At 40.8% G+C, this 18,485-nt stretch overlaps 1 protein-coding gene across 7 annotated transcripts in view; it reads right to left on the bottom strand.

Moving 5' to 3' along the window:
• Positions 1-1,079: 1,079 nt before the first annotated feature.
• FGGY (FGGY carbohydrate kinase domain containing) overlaps positions 1,080-18,485 on the bottom strand; it is a 439,174-nt gene continuing 421,768 nt past the window's right edge. For all 7 annotated transcript variants that reach the window (XM_025363985.1, XM_025363976.1, XM_025363957.1 and 4 more), the window contains 2 exons: positions 6,114-6,175; positions 1,080-1,309 (listed from right to left, as the gene is read on the bottom strand). In XM_025363985.1, coding sequence (XP_025219770.1) covers positions 1,228-1,309; positions 6,114-6,175 — 144 coding nt within the window. In that variant the 3' untranslated portion in view covers positions 1,080-1,227. The remainder of the gene's footprint in view (positions 1,310-6,113; positions 6,176-18,485) is intronic.

Genomic DNA, 18,485 nt, shown 5'->3' with positions numbered 1-18,485 from the left:
ATGTCTCTCCTTAAATAGGGAGCTTCCTGAAGGCAGGAACCATGTCTTATTTATTCCTGTAGACCAGTGCTTACCACAACATGTGGCACAAGGTACTCCAGAGGATGTTTGTTTACTGAATTATATTGGCTTTTTCTTGTCTACCTGCTGTCTTTTGCTGAAGTCTTAGCATGTCCTCTACCCACACTCATTTGAGCTATGGCAGCTCTCAAATCAAGGTTAGCAGTTACTCTTTGGTCTGAACTTGTGTGTGGGTGTTGACATACGTATGTATGTGTATGTCTGTGTGTGTTTGTGTGTTTGCTGTGGTATCAACTAAAACAGCTAGTTTTTCCAGTGCTTGTCTACATCAAAAGCTTTTAGCCATCATGTTTCTTCAGTTCCCTTTAATCTGAAAACTTTCCACAGCCTTTCTTTGTCAGCATGACATAGACATTTTTGAAAAATATAGTCCATTAAAAAATAAAATGCTTCCCCTGTTGGGTTTGTCTGATGTTTCCTTCTGATTAGATTCAGGCTCTGCATTAAAATGCTGTTTCTTTTCTCATATTTGGAGGCACACAATGTCCATTTGCCCATCTGAAGTTGATTTGGATCACCTAATCAAGACGTTGTCCTATTTCTTCCCTGTATACTTAACATTCTTTTTCCTCTGGTAACTAATAAGCAAATGCTGAAGAGACATTTTAAGATGATGCATATATCCTGTTACTCTTCAAAATTCCCTCCTGGATCCATCGATGATTCCTGCCTATACCTGTCTTTAATATGATGATTGCAAAATGACAATTCTGGAAATAAATGTGGTATCTGACCCTAGACTAGATCCTGCACAGGAGGGGAAAATACCATAAAAGACATCGACCATGCATTAGATGTCCTACTTAAAGTAATGTAAGGTTTTCATTTAATAGCTGACATTTAACTGATTAAAAAGTACAGGCCTCCCCTGGACTGAACGGCCCCCAAGATCTAGTCTCATGTGAGATCCTATGACTCTATGTGAAACTTCTGTTACTGTGATGGAAACTGTATGGAAACTGAAACTAAATAATAGTGGTATGAAATGAAGACTCTAATTCTGGTTGCACATGTTTGTTTTCTTTATTAAAAGACAATACAGAAATGATGAAACAATACCTCAAGGGTCTTGAACATGGATGAAATGACAGAGGTCTTTAATGCAATGGCACAGAAGCTTCTGGCATCAGCACCTGCAAGCCCTGTTCAGTTGTCATTCATGATCGCCAAATACTCCTTCTGGTGTTCAACCAGCTTCAGGAATACTTGGTATTTCTTATCATAGTATCTGTGGGAGAAACATAAATATGTTGAATGATCTCAAGACAAAACTGCCATGGGGCTTCCCTGTACATTTAGAAGAATGAGAATATATCTGTGGTGGTGATGCTGACACCTAGATTTTGAATGCTTACAGCATCCTGGGCAATGAATTAGCATGTGTCAGACCTATTATATGTGACCTGCATGAAGTTTTATTATCTCCATTTTAGAAATAAGAACATTTAAACCCCATCTCTATTAAAAATATAAAAATTAGCCGGGCATGGTGGTGGATGCCTATAATCCCAGCTACTCAGGAGGCTGAGGCAGGAGAATCGCTTGAACCCGGGGCGGGCGGAGGTTGCAGTGAACCGAGATCACACCACTTCACTCCAGCCTGGGTGAAAGAGTGAGACTCCATTAAAAAAAAAAAAAAATTCTAAATGAGAGGCATATACAAAATAGTATAGATAAAAATTGGCAGAGCTGGAATTGAAACTCATGTCTGTCTGACTTCAAAGCTTCTGCTGTATATACAAAAAAGCCCAAACTTAACGGAGACCCTTTCACACTGCCAGCTTCAATAAATATTTCCTATATAACTAGCCCCAGGTTTGATGACTGGCCTAAAATCACAGCCTGACCAAAGACGAGACTGAACATTTTAATTGCCCTTTTGCAGATTCCACATCTAGGTTTCCCTTGTGAACTGCTTTATCCAGGAGCAAAACTCCATGGAAAGGTGACTCATGCCTTTTCTAGAGCTGTGCTCGCCTTCCAGGCATCTCACAGTGGCCCTCGCTCTCCCTGTCCTATCTGTCTGACTCTTTGGGTTAGACCTGTTAGAACTGGTATTGCCATGAATCAGATAGCAGAACAGCTGAAGCTGCTCTGGCATCATAATCCTGAAAGGAATAATAGGCACCGAGACAAATTATACTTGCAGCCTTGCAACTTTGTCCTTACTCCTCTTGGCTGGGAAACTGACATGGGGTGAGGGGATGAAGAAGCCAGTTTAGCACGTCTTGGTTTATTCTGGGGTGCTCTGAAAAGGAGTCCTCATGATGAAATTTTGGTGCAAAGTTGTGCATTGAGGGAGAGAGGTTGTAAGAGTAACCTTGGATACACAGAGGGACTTCTACTAGTCACACATAGCTATGTTCGTAGGAGTCACCTACCTGGTATTTATTATACTGTAAGCATTCTGGTAACGTAGGAGTTGTGATGGGGCCAAGCACAGGGTTAAAAGGTGAACTCCGAAGCCTGGGTTGGAATCTTAATATGGCCCAATATTAGCTGTGTGACTTTGGATATGTTACTTACACTATTTCTGCCGAAATTTCTCCATCTGTAAATGGGGATAATTATGGGATCTACTTCAGCAGAGCTGTTGTGTGAATTAAATGTGGAAATATATGAAAAGCATTTAGAACGGTACCTGACTCATAATAAGTGATATAAGTGCTAGTTACTAATTTTTAGATAATTAATATTTTAATATTATCATCAATATAGCTATATGTAGGTACTACTAAACCCTACTCTATGACCATCCAAATTTATTAGTCGTTGAATTATTTTAGGAACAATTTGCTCCTACTCATGATGCTCTGGGACAATATAATGGTAAGCAATTCTTTCACTTACATGAGATGGATTTCTTGACTTTAGAATCTCAAAATTGCTAGAAGGGAGCTAAGGGGAGCACCCCTTCACACACACTTGAAGATTTACAATGTTAATACTGACAACTTTGCCTTAACTTTGTGCACTGGCCTTATTCTTTACATAGGTGGAATCATGCAGTATTCGTCTTTTTGTGGTTATCTTATTTCACTTAGAATAATATCCTCAAGGTTCACTGATGTGTGGCATGTCAGAAATTGCTTCTTTGTAAGGCTGAATAATATTTCATTGTATGAATATATCATTCTTTGTTTATATGTTCATCTACAAATGAACACTTAGGTTGCTCTCACGGTTTTAGCTATCATGAATAATGTCGTTGTGAACATGAATGTAGAAATATCTCTTCCATACCCTACTTTCAGTTCTTTTGGGTATATACTCAGGAATACAATTCCTGAATCACATGTTAATTCTATTTTTAATTTCTTGAAGAATGGCCATACTGTTTTCTGCAGCAGCAATACTACTTTGCATTCTCGCCAACTATACACAGGGGCTCCAATTTCTCCATATCCTTGCCAACATTTGCTGTTCTCCGTTTTAAAATAGTAGCATCCTATTGGGTGTGAGGTGGTATCTCACTGTAGTTTTGATTTTCCTAATAGTGATGTTGAATACCCTATCACGTGCTAATTGGTCATTCATAAATCTACTTTGGAGAAATATCCATTCAAGTCCTTTGCCCAATTTTTTTTTTTTGAGACGGAGTCTCGCTCTGTCGCCCAGGCTAGAGTGCAGTGGCCGGATCTCAGCTCACTGCAAGCTCCGCCTCCCGGGTTTACGCCATTCTCCTGCCTCAGCCTCCCGAGTAGCTGGGACTACAGGCACCCGCCAACTCGCCTGGCTAGTTTTTTGTATTTTTTAGTAGAGATGGGGTTTCACTGGGTTACCCAGGATGGTCTTGATCTCCTGACCTCGTGATCCGCCCATCTTGACCTCCCAAAGTGCTGGGATTACAGGCTTGAGCCACCGCGCCTGGCTTCCTTTGCCCATTTTTGAACTGAGTTGTTTTTGCTTTTTTGTTGTTGTTGAGTTTTAGGAGTTCTTTATACATTTATATATTCTGGATATCAATCCCTTATTGGATGTATGATAAGCAAATGTTTTCTCCCATTCTGTGAGTTGCCTTTTTACTTTGTTGATAGTGTCTTTCAATGCACCAAATTTTTCAAAGCACTTTCAAGGGACTCTTCCAGGGCCACATATAAATTTGGACTGGGCAAAATAATGAGATTTGGGGTCATCCTAAACATTTACTCATTAAACTATAGTCACTAAATTGTGCTCTCCGTGATTGTGAATTTTCAAATCAGCTGAATCGCCTCTCTTCAAAATGTGCCTCAACTCAGTCCCTTGCTTCTGTGTGGCAGAGGCCTAAGTAAATGTCGTCCCACATCGTTAACAGTGTGATCTATTAGGCAATGAGGCGAGGTTGGCTCAGAAGGAAACTGGCTTCTCCTGTCTCCTTGCAAATCTCTGGTTTGCCTGCAGATGGTGCTAAAGCACCATGTGTGCTGCTTCCTTCACAGAGAACAGCGGCCAGCTGCCAGCTCCCAGCAAGCAGCCAAGGACTCTCTTCTAAAGAAACATGTGGGGTTTAGGGAAAGAACTTAAAGACTTCCCTAACAAGTCTTGGGAGGGTCAGGGAAGAGATGGAGAAAGACAATCTTTCTAATTTCACAAAAAGAGGGATGCTCCAGCTGCCTCTAGGGAACAGAAATAGGGACAGCATAGCTCCAACTGCCAATGGGAACTCAGATCTCTCTACCTTCCTGCATGGAGCTCCCTTATGCAAGGCCTGCACCTTCCACCCTGGCATTTAGAGAAGGGTTTATATTTGGAGGATTAGCAGCCTGACTCTATGTGGAGACAAGGGAAATGAAAAGAAAGTGGATTGCTTTTCTTTGAACATTTCCAGTTCTGTTAAACACTGACCCTACTTCAGTGGGATCTGCACCTTTGTCTGTTCATCATGTTAAGTGGAATTTGTTTTTAGGTCTTAACCTCGAATACTTTCCTAAAATTATAAAAGCACTTCCACAACAACCCCTTCATCTTCAAAATCACCACCAGCAAATTAATAGAGGTCTTTTACATCTCTAGCCTGGATTCTTGAAAAAGCCTTTTATTTGAACCCTCTATTTCTACCCTGAGCCCCCTGTACTGGATCCTTTAAGAGGGATCTTTCTGATCTGCATCGACCAGGTCTCACCTCTGCTTAGAATTCAGCATCTCTGTTCTGCCTATAGGGTGAGGTTAGAGGTCTTCGGCATGGCCTCCAAGGTATTTATGAGCTGACCTCCCCCCACCCAATTCTATCCTTCCCTGGTCCCATTTCCTGCCATTCCCCATCTCATACTTTGTGTTTCTGGATTATGAGTTGTTTATAGTAACCTGAATGTACTATGCTGCTCCCACCTTTATAATTGTACACGTTATTCCTTCTACTATGAATATTCTTTCCTGCCTTGGCCTGTCTACCAATTTCTTACAGTGCTTAAAGTTAGCTTGGACATAACCTCCTTCCAAAAGCATTCTCTCATCTCTACAGGCTCCCATCCCTTTCTTCCTTGGGCAACTTTGTCACCTGGCAATACTTCAATTGTGGAACTTATCCCGTTGTTCTAAAATAATCTATGTGCCTAAATCGGATTGTGTTTTATTCCCCTGTAACACCTGCCTGGAGCCCAGCATAATGCCTTGAATATAGCAGGAATGAAATGAATTAATATTTTGTTGAATTGGGATTAAAATACTGACCAACATCATTTTTTAGATTTTGATGCCAAGTGATACAAAGAGTAAAAGAATGGGCAGATGCTACTGGGTCCTTTGATGCAGATATAAGAGATCCCTACTTTAGAACAGAGAAGAGCAGATTTGCTGCCAATTACCTAGGAAAAAGAACATTGGTCTGAGAGTTCAGAAGCTTACATCTGACCCCCAGCTCTGGCCCTACATAGTTCTGCAATCTTAGATAAGTGAAGGTGACGTTACCTCCCTGGAACTTAGTTCTCTTAACCACTAAATGAAAGGACTGGATTAGTTGACCACCTGAGTTTATTCCAGATCTATAGTTGCATGTGTGTGTGTATGTGCTCAATTCCTTAGCACTGTACATATAAAAAATACACACTTACTTTTTATCCTGTAGTCTCGGGAACACAACTTTCCCAACTTTGCTCATTTTTGCCATTGCTTCCTGTTAAATGGAAACCAATACAGACAGCTGAGTTGGAAAGCGAAATCCAAAGTGAGGCTTGTCACAGGCAAAACATTCTAATTAGAATTTGCTTCCCTTTAAGATATTTGGTTAGTCCTCTTTTTTTTTTTAACTTATTCTTCTCTGGTAATAAGAATAAAACACAAAAATAAGAATAAAACACAGTGAACATTTAAAGTTTCAACTATGACCACACACACATCCTGCACTTAATAGATACTTGTATATTGAGGCCTCTGGGGCATAAACAACCCAGAAGGCAAAGCAGTTCTGTGACTGCCTCCAGGGGTGAGTGGGAAGAATTATTTCCCCTCCTCACTACCTGGACACAGGGCAGAAGAATGGAACATAACCAGCCGCTGAGTACATCGTCTACTTACCTAAAGATAGCAATCACTGAATGGAACTCACGTTGCACCTGTACTTGAGGATAAAATATTTAAGACCTCGTCAATTCAACTTCAGCTCTTTTTCCAGCAATCTCTGAAGTTGTGAGTACCTACTGAGACCTCTGGGCTGAGTCTAAGTGACTTGAGTTCTGGAATGTGACTTCAGGACATTCTTTTCTTTACAATGGGGCACTCAGGCAGATGACATGTTATAGCATCTGGGTGGACATGGTATGGTGTGTGCAGCATCAAGATTAACCATGGATTGTGTTGGCTCCCATATGAGCAGAAGAGTAAGGTTTTTTAAGGAGTCTCTTAGGCTGTTAAGGCCATGAGAAAGTAAACTCTGGAGTCCAACAGACCTGGCTAGGGAAGATGGCAAGCAACAGTATGACAAAGCTCTACAGCATATGCTCAGTCTCAGGAATGGCTATTGAATTCCTATTGCTAAGGATGCAGTCATTCTGGGATCACATGTATACAACTTCTTACTCTACACATTTGTTAATCACTTACTATGTACCAGACACTCTGCTAGGGATACAGATTTGCATACAACATACTCTTTATCCTGGAGAAACTCGCATACTAGTAAGGGAGGAAAAAATGTAAAAAAAAAAAAAAAAAAGCTGAATACCATACAGAATAGGAGAGCCCCTGGGTATCTTCAAAGCATTTCCAAGTGTTCCCCCTGACCATCTTTGCCACCTTACTGTGACTGATTGACCGATTTGCATGCCACTAATTTCCTTCTGCCACTTTGTATGTTTTCTGGTTTATGTGTTCATTGTCTGCCTTCTTCACTCCTTGCCCTAACCAGAATGTCAGCTGCACAGGGCAAGGACTTGTCTGTTTACTACTGAATCTCGACACCTAGAATATTCATAAAACACATTGCCTCCCTTTCATGTGCCAAGCATAACACTCAATCTACATGGAATACAGAGAAAGACTGTATGGGCCTTTCATCAAAAAGCTCACCATAGACTGGAAAAGACATTTAATGTGATCAAAATAGAGTGTGATAAATACTACGCTAGAAGCGGATAAACTTCTTTCAATAGTTATTCAAGGGTTAGGTAACCTGATGGTTCTTTCATCTGCTGGCTTACACGAATTTCCACTCCTGCCAGGTTGCTCTATGGACACTTCCACGAGGATAGCATGTGCATTCTGAACTAGTCATCTAGCTTCCTAGCTCTCCATGGATTTCAATGTGCTGATTGGGAGATCAGAGATGCTAAGAGTAGCCAGCACACTGACAGCAGAAAGAAATGGCAGTCTTAAGTAGGCAGGAGATTTTTTTAAATGAAAAATTATTGACAAGGAAACCATGGAGAAAGACAAAGACTAAAAGGGCTTACTGGAGTCATGTTGTGAAGGGCCGGACGGTCAAACACATCTTAGTGAAGCTGCTGCCATCCCACTTAGCAGAGGTATGTTAAGAGCTCTGCTTGCCTCAGAACATTTTCCTTCATAGACGAAGTCCTGATTCCCTTAGAGCAAGCTTGGGTATTGTTGAGATCATCTCAGCAATCCCCATCATCAGCTGTGCCACTCATTCTTATTTTGTCCTCGTCTCTTCCTTGAGTTGTGCTCTGCTGTGCTTTGGGGAGGACCTCGCCTTCTATTACCAGCTCTGAATCTTCAAACTGCCCTCAGGGAATGCTCCTCCTGGCTGTGCTTTGGCCCCACACTTGAGACAACATTCCAGGATCGCCTTCATGGGTGGGATCCAGGAAACTTCTATTATAGAAGGTACTCCATAAATGTTATTTTCCTTCCCACTGCAACAGATGTGCACACAAATGGCAGACATCAGGGAATTCTTCCTTCCTTTCTCCACATTACCTTTGCTTGTTTTAAAAATAAATTGAGAAGCAAACATCAGCAAAAGAGATTTCAATGGTTTAAAAAGACGTTATGCTGTTTCTCAAAAAGTACAGATTTAAATGTTAAACTTAGCTCAGGTATCAGCTCTGCTGAGATTTTTTTCTGACTCATCCCCGCTGCCTGCCTCCCACCTATATTGAGTTATGTGCTCCAACAGCAACTTGTGCTTCCGTCTATCATAGCGTTTATGACATGGCACCATATTTTTTTGTTAACAGATCAGCCTCCCCAACTAGACTGTGAGCTCCTTAAAGCTGGAATTGTTATAATTATTTTCACTGCCAAACTCGGCATCTGGCATATCGTATGCACTCAGGGAATGTCTATGGAATGAATGAACTTAAGGATAATACACGTGACAGAATGTTAAAATGGAAGTTTTGGCTGAGATCTAAAGATGACAGATATGAGATACCAAAGCAAACTGGAAACAGACCACCCTGAAGAATGTGCAAGAATGGTGCCTGAGGACCCATTAATCAACTCTTAAACCTTTCATCCACGTGGAAGTTCAGACAGAGATGGATTTTTAGGAAAGAGCTGTCGGTTTATTGCACATCAGGCCTCCTTCCAGGGTGAAGTATGAAAGAATCCTCTCCCTTCAGGAGTCAAGAGGACACAGACCAGCAGAGAATCTGCTGCATGTTCCTGAGGTTGTGGCACAATGGTGGCTTATGAGTGACTCCTGTCTGGAAGAGACAGGCTGGCTGGCAGCTGCAGTGTAAAAGTGAAGTAGAGGTTACCCTGGGATCAACCAGCACTGCCAGAGTCTGTTCAGATCCCAAAGACAAAGGTTTCCCATAGACCCCAAGTGGCCCATGTGTGAGAGAGATGCCAGGGGTTCTTAGATCCTGTTCAACATGGCCGCCTAACGAGGTTGAGGAGTCTCCACAAAGAAGCATGAGGTTGGGCTGGGCGCAATGGTTCATGCGTTTAATGCTGGCACTTTGGGAGGCCAAGGCGGGTACATCACTTGAGGTCTGGAGTTTGAGACCAGCCTGGCCAACATGGTGAAACCCTATCTCTCCAAAAATACAAAATTAGCCAAGTATGGTGGCATGTGCCTGTGGTCCCAGCTACTGGGGAGGCTGAGGCACAAGGATTGCTTGAACCTGGGAGGCAGAGGTTGCAGTGAGTCAAGACTGCACCACTGCACTCCAGCACTCTAGCCTGGGAGACAGAGCAAGACTCTATCTCAAAACAAAACCAAGCAAAAAACAAAACCAAAAAAAAAAAAAAAAAAAAAAAAAAAGGCTAAGGATTCCTGAGGAATTAAGAGTAAGCAATTTATGAGAATAGAGAGGCATTAACTAAGACAAGAATATTTCAGGTAAGAGGTTTTCAGAGGCAGAGGGTCTCCCCAAAAATCTATGACGTGCCTTATGAGAATCAGAGCTAGCTGTAAACACCTATAAGGCTAAGAGAGCATGAAGCCCATTATGACAGTACTGATCGGATAAGAACTTTCCTACACTCCTAACTTTTCTTCCCTTATACTTTCTAACCATTTGAGAGGAACAAGAAAAAAGCTAATATGTTGGAGAGAAAGTGAATGAGGAAGAAAGCAGAATCTGATTAGGGCTACATCTCATTTTTGGCAGACCCCAGCTGGAAGAACTGGAAAACGTCTTATCTTTACCTTTACATATTCTTTGATACTTGAATTTCTGAATTTTGGCTACATCTCACAACTTAAAGGGACCATAAAGGTTATATTATCTAAGTGACTTTACATTTATCTAAAAAAGTAATGGAACCACCAGAATTTTTAACCAGGGCAGGGAAAAACTAGCTCTACTGCACAAATGTAAAGGGATAATAAGAATAGAAAATAAGGACATAATTTTTTATTCTATCTCAATAATCGTGTTTGTGCTACATAATTTTTTGTTTGCTCTACACAACTTGTTAAAAACAAGTTATATATGCATAATAAAGATTGGATCAGTACATATTAAAATGTTATCAGGTTGGATAGGATGGTTAACAATTTTTTTTTCTTATCAAGTTGCTTATTGTATTTTCCAAATTTTCTATGTTGGCATATATTAATTTTGTATTTGTAGGGAAAACATGTAATGCCATATATGTGTATATATGTATATATTTAAAGTTATGCTTACAAAGGCAGTCAAAATGACTTGGGTTCACCTTCCCCTTTCCTGAAAGGCAGGGCTTATGATGGGTTCCTAACACAATATGGAGAATACCCTGAGAATCAGTGCTCTCATCAGAAATAGCACTGCTGAGTTTTCCAATTTCTCCAAATAATTAACACAAAACTGAAATCTCATGATCCCACTTGGCTGCAGTAAATCTGAATTTACCACAACATAACAATACGAATTTATTATGGAAATGCTGACACATGCTAAATATAGTCACCCCCACAATATATTTCTGTTCCAAAGGGTTTATTTGAAGTTGGCCTCCAAATTCATACTTTTTGTCAGCAGGCAGGAGCCGGACAATCTTAATTTGCAGCACGCTACCCTCTTTGTTTGAGAGTCTAGACAGCACAATGAATACAGTGACTTTTCTTTTTCCTTTTGCCCACACAATGAAAGCTTTTTAAAAACAAAATATTTTGTAAAATAGCATTTTAATCACTTCTTTTCTTTCTCTCTATAAGGCAGAGCTATAAATAAACCATGAAAGTTCACATTTGATCATCACTTCTGAAAGCAAGTGAAGGGTTTCTGTAGGAAAAAATAAGGGCCCTGTACCATGGTCATGAAAGACTGCATTCATGGGTTTGACCCTTCCCTGGTGTGTCGAGGCCGAGATACCAATCAGCACATACTGCTCACCGCTTCTCTTGTGGCAGCACTGGCAATAGCCAGGCCTGTGTATGGGCAGGGGAAACACCCAATTCTCACTTGTAATGACCTGGCTTGGGAGCTACCCAAGGGCTATAGGCCACGCTGGAGTGAGTTACCAGGGAAATGAGGTTAAAGGAAGGAACAGGCTCTTCAGTACCCTTGGAGAAGATGTCGATTCCATGAGTGGTAGACTTACTGACGTTGGCAATTTTGGGAGCAGGGGATCTAGTACCTTCTCCCCTGCGCTGAGGAAGGGGAATAACGGCCTTCAGACTTTTGAGGAAGACTGTCAAGTAGTCTAGCCCAAGGTACCATAGGGCATTGCAAGCTGGGCAATTCCAGAGTCACCATCTATAGGGGAGAATAAAGCAGAACCAAGTGTTGTGGAAACGAGCTATATATGAACTCCCAGAAGGCAGGAATCACATCACTGTAGGCCTAATGTCTAGCACAGTCCTAGCACTTACAGGTGCTTGCTTAGTGTTTGCAGAGTTGCCAAAGGAAAAAGTGATGGCAGTGTTTCTTAAGTGGCATCCATATACTCCAGGGAATTCTCATTAAGATTCCAGAAGAAAATACTGGAAGCGCCATTTATATGATTTTTTTTTAGTCTTAAGAAATTAATTACACTTTACCAGCATTTAATATATGGATTGTCAGTAGACAATTTATCAGTTTGGCCACACATCAGTCAGTCACGAGTCACATAAGATGTGTGAGGTTCTTGTGAGGAGAGTTGGAGCTCTGCAACCCCAGGGATGGCCCTATGGCACTCCCTTCTATGTCCTCAGCTTCCAGGATTGCTACATGTTGTCTTTTGCATGTTCCAGGTTAGTGATTAATAGGTATTGACTAGTTTAAGCTAACCCTCACAAAATGGGCAAGCAGCTAAAAAAGATTCAGTCAATGGATTGCAAGTGATGGAGATAATTATCACCAGTTCACCATTTGGATTCAAGTAAACAAGAAAATGGTGATGTTTTTACTCAGTACTAGCTTCTCACATTGTAAAGTAAAAACAATGAAGACCTAGTCAAACAAGACAAGGATTGGGAAAATAATCAAAATTATCAAGAAGACTGCCTGAAATTTGGATACATAGGCACATACAAAATCATTTTTAAAATCATCAAAAATCATTTTTAAATTATTAGAAACACACCTGGTCATAGACTTATAGTGTATATTTACATGTTGCTAATATTAGCATGAAGCCATCATGATAGGTAAACACATTGGAAATACTTTGGTTCAGCTATATTTCACTTGTTTTATAGAGTAAATAATCTATGAACACAGAATAGCATATCATGCTTTTTCATAAATAGGTTTTCATGTACTGAGGATGCATATTCAAAATTTATTTTAACTGATGGGGTATATGGTTAAAAAACACTGTGGTGTCTGTTGACTTACTGGCCAACTACCACTGCCATTGTCATTTTACTGGTTTAAGCTTTGTACTCTGTGCTGTGCTGATTATTTTAAGTCTATGACCTTTTTAACCCTCAAAGTGACTTTAGGACACGGATCATCTATCCCTACTTTGTGAATAAAGGAACTGAAAATAGACAGAATATAAGTAATTTTCCCAAGGTCATAAAGTCATTATGTAGCAAAACCAGAATTCAAGCCCAGTTCTGACTCTAGGCCATTGCAAATCCTAAATTCGGACCCAATAGTACCATTCTCCCTGTCATGAAAATAGCCTGATTCTTGAGTGCCCTAGGCTGGAGTTCAAATTCTACTTCTGCTGCTTATTAGCAGGTGTGATCACCTGGAGTGAGAAGAGTGTGTGTGTATCAGTGAGATGCATCAATACAGTACACTGTACCTTTTTTCACAGATGCTGACACACAGCTCTAAAATTCAGGAATCTGCCTTCCTGAGGAACTCTGACTCATTTTACTGGAACAACAAGTTCACATGCTAATGTGTGGGCTGAGGCACATGACCCCTCCATAGAAAAACAGAAAATATATCAATGTGACTTTCCTTCAACAAGCATTAAGAAATGGCTAGTTGTTCTTTTATTTATTTTGCTTTTTCTTTTCTTTTTGACACAGTCATCTTTTGACCTGCACCTGGTATTTTGTGTAACCCCCATGAACTGGAGACAAAAATATCAATTGAGAAGTAGGAAGGGATGGGAGAAAAGAAAGTGGGAGAGGTCTTTATCATTAATGGTGATATGAAAACTGGCACCTCATTTATAATTTTAAATACACAATCTATACACATTTACATATCTTTAGAGTGTTGACTATATGGGTGTATACTTTATCAAAATTCATCAAGCTGTACATTAATCTTTTTGTATTTCACCTTATGTGTACTATATCTCAATTTAAAGTTTGCAAAAGAAAAAAGAAAATGAGAAAAAAAGTGCATGTCAGTATATTTATATTTTATTTTATTTTCAATTACAAAAATGCCTACCAAATGAAAAAAAAATTTTGATGCTCAGTTCTCTAATTTTGACTCTAAAACATACCTCAAATCGGTCTCTTGGTCATAAAGGAGGGGAGGAGTGGAAGCTTTATAATTCTGTAGGAAATGGAGACATTAGCAGAAAGATACTGGGTTTTAGAGATAAATGGGCTTGGGGTTGGATCCAGGCTCTGCTACTTATCAGATGTGTGAACCAAAGCTCAGTTTTCCTCTTTATTAAGTGAGAATAATAATATCTACTCAGTGTTGTTGAAAATTCCAGTATCCCATTCTCTGACCACCACTGCCTAACTGGTCTCTTGACTTCCACTTTGGTTTCCCTTATAGCAGTCAGGACCAGTCTAGGTGATTTTTCAGAAACAGAGAAAATAGAGTTCAGTGATTAAAATAATAGACTGACTGTTATAGTCAGTCTATTATTTCAAACTGGATTTTTGCATTTACTTGTAAAATCATGGGATAATTACTTAAATTCTTCATGTGTGTTGCCTCATCTGAAAACGGGGATAAAAGTATGTATTTCATAGGACTGCTGTGAGAAGTTCGTGAGTTATTTGAGGTAAAACACTTGAACAATGCCAGCATATAGTAAATGCTACATAAACTTTACATATTTATTATCCCATTAGCATGCAAGCACCATGTGGCCAGGGGTGTGTATTGGATTCATGTACCACACCAAGAACTGTGCCTGGCCAGAATAGTTAATCTATAAATATTTGTTAAATGAATCAATGAATGATTTTATCTCTCTGGGCTGTTTTTACCCACAACACTCCTGACACCAAATGTGTGGGTTTTCCCCTTACACTAACCAGTTCTCCAACTCTCAAGTCACCAACTGCATGATTTACAATTAAATTTGATTCAATTCTGATACTAACCCCAGGTAGTTAGTGTCAGACCGCACAGCTTCAGGGCTCAATCCAGCAAGACTGCCCACACTTCAGATGCCAATCACCAGTCCTAGGTCTCCTGTATTTCTGACCAACTGACCGCAAATTGGAGGTTTCCACAAACTCCAACCCCCAAGGCTTGACAATTTGCTGGAATCGGCTTATGGAGTTCCAGACAACGGTTGACTTACTATTACCAGTTTATTACAAAGGACACAATTCAGGAACAGCCAAATGGAAGAGACACATAGAGCTAGGTATGAGGGGAGGGAGGTGCAGTGGTGCAGTGAGCTTCCATGCCTCCTCCAGGCACACCATCCTCTCAATACCTCCCTGTGTTCACCAATCCAGAAGCTATCTAAACCCCATCATTTCGGGGTTTTTATGAAGGTTTCATTACTTAGGTATAATTGAGTAAATCATTGGCCATTGGTGTTTGACTCAATCTCTAGCCCCTTTCTCATTCTGGAAGGTCAGAGGAGGGGCTGAAAGTTCAACCCTCTAATCATGCCTTGGTCTTTCTGGTGACCAGTCCCCATCCTGATGCTACAGAGGGGCTTTCAGCCATCAGCCATCTAATTAACATACACATGGAGCTTAATCTAAGCTCCATGAAAGCGGAGTCCCTGGCTTTCCTTTCTTTGAAGTATCCCTAGCTTTTAGCAGGGATTCCAAGGATTTTAGAAGCTGTGTGCCAGGAACTAGGCACAAAGACCAATATTTATTTATTAACACATCCTTGCAACAGGGTTCCATTGCTTTTTGAATAAAACTCAAATGTCATAGGGTGGACTAAAACTTCAGGATGGAGTTTGTGCCGACGTCTCCAGCCTCATCTCATGCCCTGCTTACTGGGCTGGCCATGCTGGGAACACACTGCTGCTGACTGAACATGCCAACCTTCTTCCTGCCCAAGGCCTTTCTGCCTCTCTCAGGAATGGTATTCTCCAGGATCTTTGACTGTCTGGCTTTTTCCATATGATTTAGGTTCTCTTCAAACATAATATTGAAAAGACTGCCCTTGGCCACTCTTGGCAGAAGCAGTGCACCCTCCTAAATATCTATGACATCATCTCATTTTCTTTTCCTCATACCCCTTGATAGCACATCATCATCTGAAATTATACTTTTAATTGTTTATTGTCTACCTACTTCTCTGTGGTCCTCACCTCTCCTCTCCTCCCTCCTGAATCTAAGCTCCATGAAAGCAGAGTCCTTGGCTCTCCTTTCTTTGAAGTATCCCTAGCTTTTAGCAGGACATTGGTTAAATGTAAGGTGAAAGTGCAAGTTTATTGAATGCCTGTTTTACGCAAGGTACTGGTATATAGGTCTTGCCTCACTTGATCCTCACTAACAGTCTCCAAGGAAAGTCTTATCTAAATTTACAATGAGGAAATAAAGGCTCAGAGAGGTTACGTACTTGCTTAAGCTAGTAAATGGCTAAGCTGGGATTTGAAACTTGCTTTAGCTCATGAATAAGACCAGGCCCATTCCTTAAGAAGCTCACAGTCAATAGGCAGATCTCCAGCTTTAGTTACTGACAATTTATCTTCTTCTGATGACTTTGGGGCCCTGTAAAGTCCTAAAAGCCTGCTTTCTTCACTGTCAAAGACAAATTCAATTATGGTCATTATATTGTGCTTACAAAGGCAGGAAGGTGGATTCACTGATGTATAGAAAGACTGTTCATATTAATTATTGAAACAAATAAAATTACTGCCAGCTGTATGACCCTGAGCAAGACCCTTCCCCTCCCTGGGACTCACTTTCTTTAACAGTAGAATGAGGGGGTTGAAGTAAATTATCTCTAAAGTCTTTGCCAGCTCTACAATCTGTTGGTTTTGTGCACATGTGGTTTTCTGATTAACTCTCAGTTGACAAGTTATTCCTTATTCCCCATAGTACATTCTATTAGGGTTCTGCTCAGCACACCCCGACAGAGAATATACCCACAGTGTTTTCCTAGCAAGGTAAAGTTTCATTCCAATTCAGTCACGGGCAAATACGGCACAGGGGAGTGGTTTTTATACTAGGTAAGGCCATCACCGTCTGTTGTGATACTCTGAGGTGGGGTCCTAATATATGGCCTGGCTGCAAAGGGGTTGGATCCAAACATGAATAGGGAGCAAATATTTATTCATCTACATGAGTTTGACTTGCTGCTTATGGATTTTCTCAAAGTAAAAATAGCAAGCTTCTTGCTAAAAGCATCAGACAGATGATAGGTTCCAAAATTGCAAGCCGTCACTCATTTAATAATCTATTGTTGACTGGAAAAAAACATGATCTTGCTGATATGTGAGGCTGAGAAGGTATACAGTACTGCCGTGAGCTATAATTAAATAATAAGAATAACTCAATAACAATAATTATAATGGCAACTGATATTTATTGAGTACTTACTATGGCCTAGCACTATATTATTAACCATGTTACCTAATTTATATTCCCAGTTCAAAGACAAGGAAACATATGGCTTTGGAACCTATACTTTTAACCATTTGTTGTGAAACAAAGACTTCAGTGATATATAGATCATAATCCAAACCCTAGTTCTGCCATTTAACATCCTGAATCTCAATTTCCTCATTTTAAAAATGAAAATTTTAGGCTGGGTACAGTAACTCACACCTGTAATCCCAGCACTTTGGGAGGCTGAGGTGGGAGGATCACTTGAGACTAGGAGTTTGAAACCAGCCTGGGCAAGATAGGGAAACCCTATCTCAACAAAAACATAAAAATTAGCCAGGTGTGGTGGTGCGTGCTTGTAGGCCCAGCTACTCAGAAGGCTGACTGAGATGGGAGAATCCCTTGAGTCTGGGAGGTTGAGGCTGAAGTGAGCCTTGATTTTGCCACTGCACTCCAGCCTCGGCGACACAGTAAGATGCTGTCTCAAAAAAAAGGGAAGTTTTAGTACCTATTTTTAGGCCTATTGGATGGACTAAATGCTTATTACTACCAACCTATCAACTGAAATAAACTTTATTTTCGGCCGGGTGCGGTGGCTCACTCCTGTAATCCCAATACTTTGGGAGGCCGAGGTGGGCGGATCACGAGGTCAGGAGATCGAGACCATCCTGGCAAACACGTTGAAACCCTGTTTCTACTAAAAACACAAAAACATTAGCCAGGCGTGGTGGTGGGCGCCTATAGTCCCAGCTTCTGGGGAGGCTGAGGCAGGAGAATGGCATGAACCCAGGAGACGGCAGAGCTTGCACTGAGCAGAGATCGCGCCACTGCACTCCAGCCTGGGCGACAGAGCGAGACTCCGTCTCAAAAAAAAAAAAACATAACTTTATTTTCCCAGAAACTTTATCGAAAGGTAAGTGTTGCCGTGTATGTATGTTTCAGGTGGGCTGGGGAAGGTGATAACTGTCATTATTCTCAGGCCTCCTCATTATCATTTCCAGACAAGTACTCCCCCAGTTGTAGGCAAAAAGGCTTGTTCCTCTGAGGTTTCTGCCACCTAATGATGGAGATACAATGACACGTCCCCTGCATCTCACTGCTGTCACTGTCAGCCTCTTGTTTCTGTCCCTATGTTAAATAAGGCTAAGGCTCCCAGATCACAAGCCTCCCTATCCACCTGGAGGTTTATCATTGTCCTGGACAACTTCAGCATCTGCTCATAAGACCCATCCAATGTTCCACTGTTATGGTTTCTAAATGTTTCCACCTCCGGGACATTCATCTCCATTTCACTTCAATACTCACTCCCACAGCCCCCCTTGAGACTGCTATACTTATGAATATTACAATATACCAACTGCCACTTTCTGAATTCCAGTGCCCTTCAGTTCAATTCTTTAATGTACTCTATCATTCTTATCAAGTGTCC

The sequence above is a fragment of the Theropithecus gelada genome, chromosome 1, assembly GCF_003255815.1.
Source record: "Theropithecus gelada isolate Dixy chromosome 1, Tgel_1.0, whole genome shotgun sequence".
In the NCBI taxonomy this organism is placed as follows: Eukaryota; Metazoa; Chordata; class Mammalia; order Primates; family Cercopithecidae; genus Theropithecus; species Theropithecus gelada.
The sequence above is the reverse complement of the archived record's forward strand: the minus strand, read 5'-3'. Positions and strand labels throughout refer to the sequence as shown.